This window comes from Meleagris gallopavo, unplaced genomic scaffold (assembly GCF_000146605.3).
Source record: "Meleagris gallopavo isolate NT-WF06-2002-E0010 breed Aviagen turkey brand Nicholas breeding stock unplaced genomic scaffold, Turkey_5.1 ChrUn_random_7180001955658, whole genome shotgun sequence".
NCBI classification, from domain to species: Eukaryota; Metazoa; Chordata; class Aves; order Galliformes; family Phasianidae; genus Meleagris; species Meleagris gallopavo.
Genome location: NW_011216392.1, coordinates 1 through 3,010, shown reverse-complemented (window position 1 = coordinate 3,010; position 3,010 = coordinate 1). Strand labels below are relative to the sequence as shown.

General features: G+C 57.3%; 1 protein-coding gene across 1 annotated transcript; it reads right to left on the bottom strand.

Moving 5' to 3' along the window:
- Positions 1–270: 270 nt before the first annotated feature.
- LOC104917103 (transcription factor p65-like) lies at positions 271–2,089 on the bottom strand (the record flags this gene model as incomplete). Its single annotated transcript, XM_010728194.3, has 2 exons — positions 1,931–2,089; positions 271–485 (listed from the first exon to the last, which is right to left on the bottom strand). Coding segments are annotated over exons 1-2 (339 nt in total), but the record flags the coding sequence as incomplete, so codon positions are not given.
- Between the last annotated feature and the right edge of the window lie 921 nt (positions 2,090–3,010).

Sequence of the window (3,010 nt, the reverse complement as noted above, 5' to 3'; positions counted from 1 at the left end):
CTTTTGGGGACACTTTTGGGGACATCTTTGGGGACATCTTTGGGGACACCTTTGGGGATACCTTGGGGACATCTCTGGGAACACCTTTGGGGACACTTTTGGGGCTGCCTTGGAAACACTTTTGGGAACACCTTGGGGACATCTTGGGGACACCTTGGGGACACCTTGGGGACACTTTTGGGGACACGTTTCGGGACACCTTGGGGACATCTTTGGGGACACTTTTGGGGACACCTTTGGGGACACTTTTGGGGACACGTTTGGGGACACCTTGGGGACACTTTTGGGGACACTTTCAGGGACACTTTTGGGGGACACTTTTGGGAACACCTTGGGGACACTTTTGGGGACACCTTGGGGACACCTTTGGGGACACCGACCTTTCTGGACTTTGTCACACAGCAGGAAAATCTCGTCCCCCCCCTGGCAGCTCCCGGAGTTGCGGTTCACCCGGCAGATGCGCAGCTCGGCTGTGCTGGGGGCACCTGGGGACACGGGGTCACACAGGGTCACACGGGGTCACGTGGGGTCACATGGAGTCACATGGGGTCCCACAGGGTCACATATGGGGACACAAGGTCACATGGGGGTCACACGGTGTCACGTGGGGTCACTCAGGGTCATACATGGGGACACGGGGTCACACGGGGTCACGTGGGGTCACATGGGGTCCCACAGGGTCATATATGGGGACACGAGGTCACATGGGGTCACACGGTGTCACGTGGGGTCACTCAGGGTCATACATGGGGACACGGGGTCACACGGGGTCACGTGGGGTCATATAAGGGGACATGGGGTCATATATGGGGCCGCAAGGTCACATGGGGTCACATGGTGTCACGTGAGGTCACTCAGGGTCATATATGGGGACACGGGGTCATATGGGGTCATATGGGGTCACATGCGATTATATATGGGGACACGGGGTCACATAGGATCACATGGGGTCATATATGGGGACACGGGGTCACATAGGATCACATGGGGTCATATATGGGGACACGGGGTCACACGGGGTCACGTGGGGTAATATATGGGGACATGGGGTCACATAGGATCACATGGGGTCATATGTGGGGACACGGAATCACATGGGGTCACACGGCGTCACATGGGGTCATATATGGGGACACGGGGTTACATGGAGTCACGCGGGGTCACATGCGGTCATATGGGGTCACGTGGGCGAACACGGGGTCACAAGGGGTCACAAAGGGTCACACATGACGACACGGTGCCACACGGTCACGTGACGTCACCCAGCCATACAAAGCCAGCACGTCTTAGCATGACGCCGGCATGTTTAGCGTGATTTTAGCATGTTCATCACCACGCTGACACGTTTAGCATGACCTTAGCACGCGCAGCATGAGATCGGCATGACCTCACACGATGCTAGCATGTTTTGGCGTGATTTTGGCATGTTGTAACTCCAGTTCAACACGTTTAGGGCAACGTTGGCATCTTTAGCGTGACCTTGGCATGTTGTAACGTGACATTGGCGTGCTCTAACGCACCATTAAAACGCTTCAGCGTGACTCTGACACGTTACAGCGTGATTTTAGCATGTTAAAGCATGTTACAGCATGACCTTGGCATGTCACAGCATGACTTAAGCATGTTGTAACACCATATAGCCACCTTCCAGCACGACACTGTGTTTTAGCATGACGTTGTCATGTTCAGCGTGACACTGGAACGCTATAATGCAACGCTGGCGTGTCGTAGCATGACTTTAGCATGTTTAGCGTGACTTTAGCACGTTTAACTTGACTTTAGCATGTTTAGTATGACTTTAACACATTTAGTATGACTTAACGTGTTTTTAGCGTGACTTTAGCACGCTCAGCATGACTTTAGCGTGTTTCAGCGTGATTTTAGCGTGTTTTAACGTGACGTTGGCGTGTTGGCGGTGTTGGGGACTCACGGTTGTCGTAGATGGGCTGGGAGAGGACGGGGGGCAGTGGGCTGAGCCCCCCGGGGCCCTGCAGCCACACCTGGAAGCAGAGCCGCACCGCGCTCAGGTCATATTCGGCACCGCGCTCCTCCATCGGCACTGCGCCCAGTAAGGACCAGTAAGGACCAGTAAGGACCAGTAAGCACCACTCACCTCCCACTGACCTCCCAGTGCTCCCCCCGTCCCTCCCAGTATCCTCTCAGTGCTCCCAGTGATCTCCCAGTGCTCCCAGTAACCCCCCAGTGCTCCTGCTCATCCCTCCCAATGCTCCCAGTGATCTCCCAGTGCTCACCCGTCCCTCCCAGTATCCTCCCAGTGCTCCCAGTAACCTCCCAGTGCTCCTGCTCATCCCTCCCAGTGCTCCCAGTGATCTCCCAGTGCTCCCCCCGTCCCTCCCAGTATCCTCCCAGTGCTCCCAGTGATCTCCCAGTGCTGCCCCCGTCCCTCCCAGTATCCTTCCGGTGCTCCCAGTAACCCCCCAGTGCTCCTGCTCATCCCTCCCAATGCTCCCAGTGATCTCCCAGTGCTCCCCCCGTCCCTCCCAGTGCTCCCAGTAACCTCCCAGTGCTCCTGCTCATCCCTCCCAGTGCTCCCAGTGACCTCCCAGTGCTCCCCCCCTCCCTCCCAGTATCCTCCCAGTGCTCTCAGTGATCTCCCAGTGCTCCCCCCGTCCCTCCCAGTGCTGCCAGTAACCTCCCAGTGCTACTGCTCATCCCTCCCAATGCTCCCAGTGATCTCCCAGTGCTCCCCCCGTCCCTCCCAGTATCCTCCCAGCGCTCCCAGTAACCACCCAGTGCTCCTGCTCATCCCTCCCAGTGCTCCCAGTGATCTCCCAGTGCTCCCCCCGTCCCTCCCACTATCCTCCCAGTGCTCTCAGTGATCTCCCAGTGCTCCCCCTGTCCCTCCCAGTGCTCCCAGTAACCTCCCAGTGCTACTGCTCATCCCTCCCAGTGCTCCCAGTATCCTCCCAGTGATCTCCCATTGTTTCTCCAGTGCTCCCAGTAACTCCTCCCAGTGCTCCCAGTGCCTTCCAGTGCCCCCCATACCCCC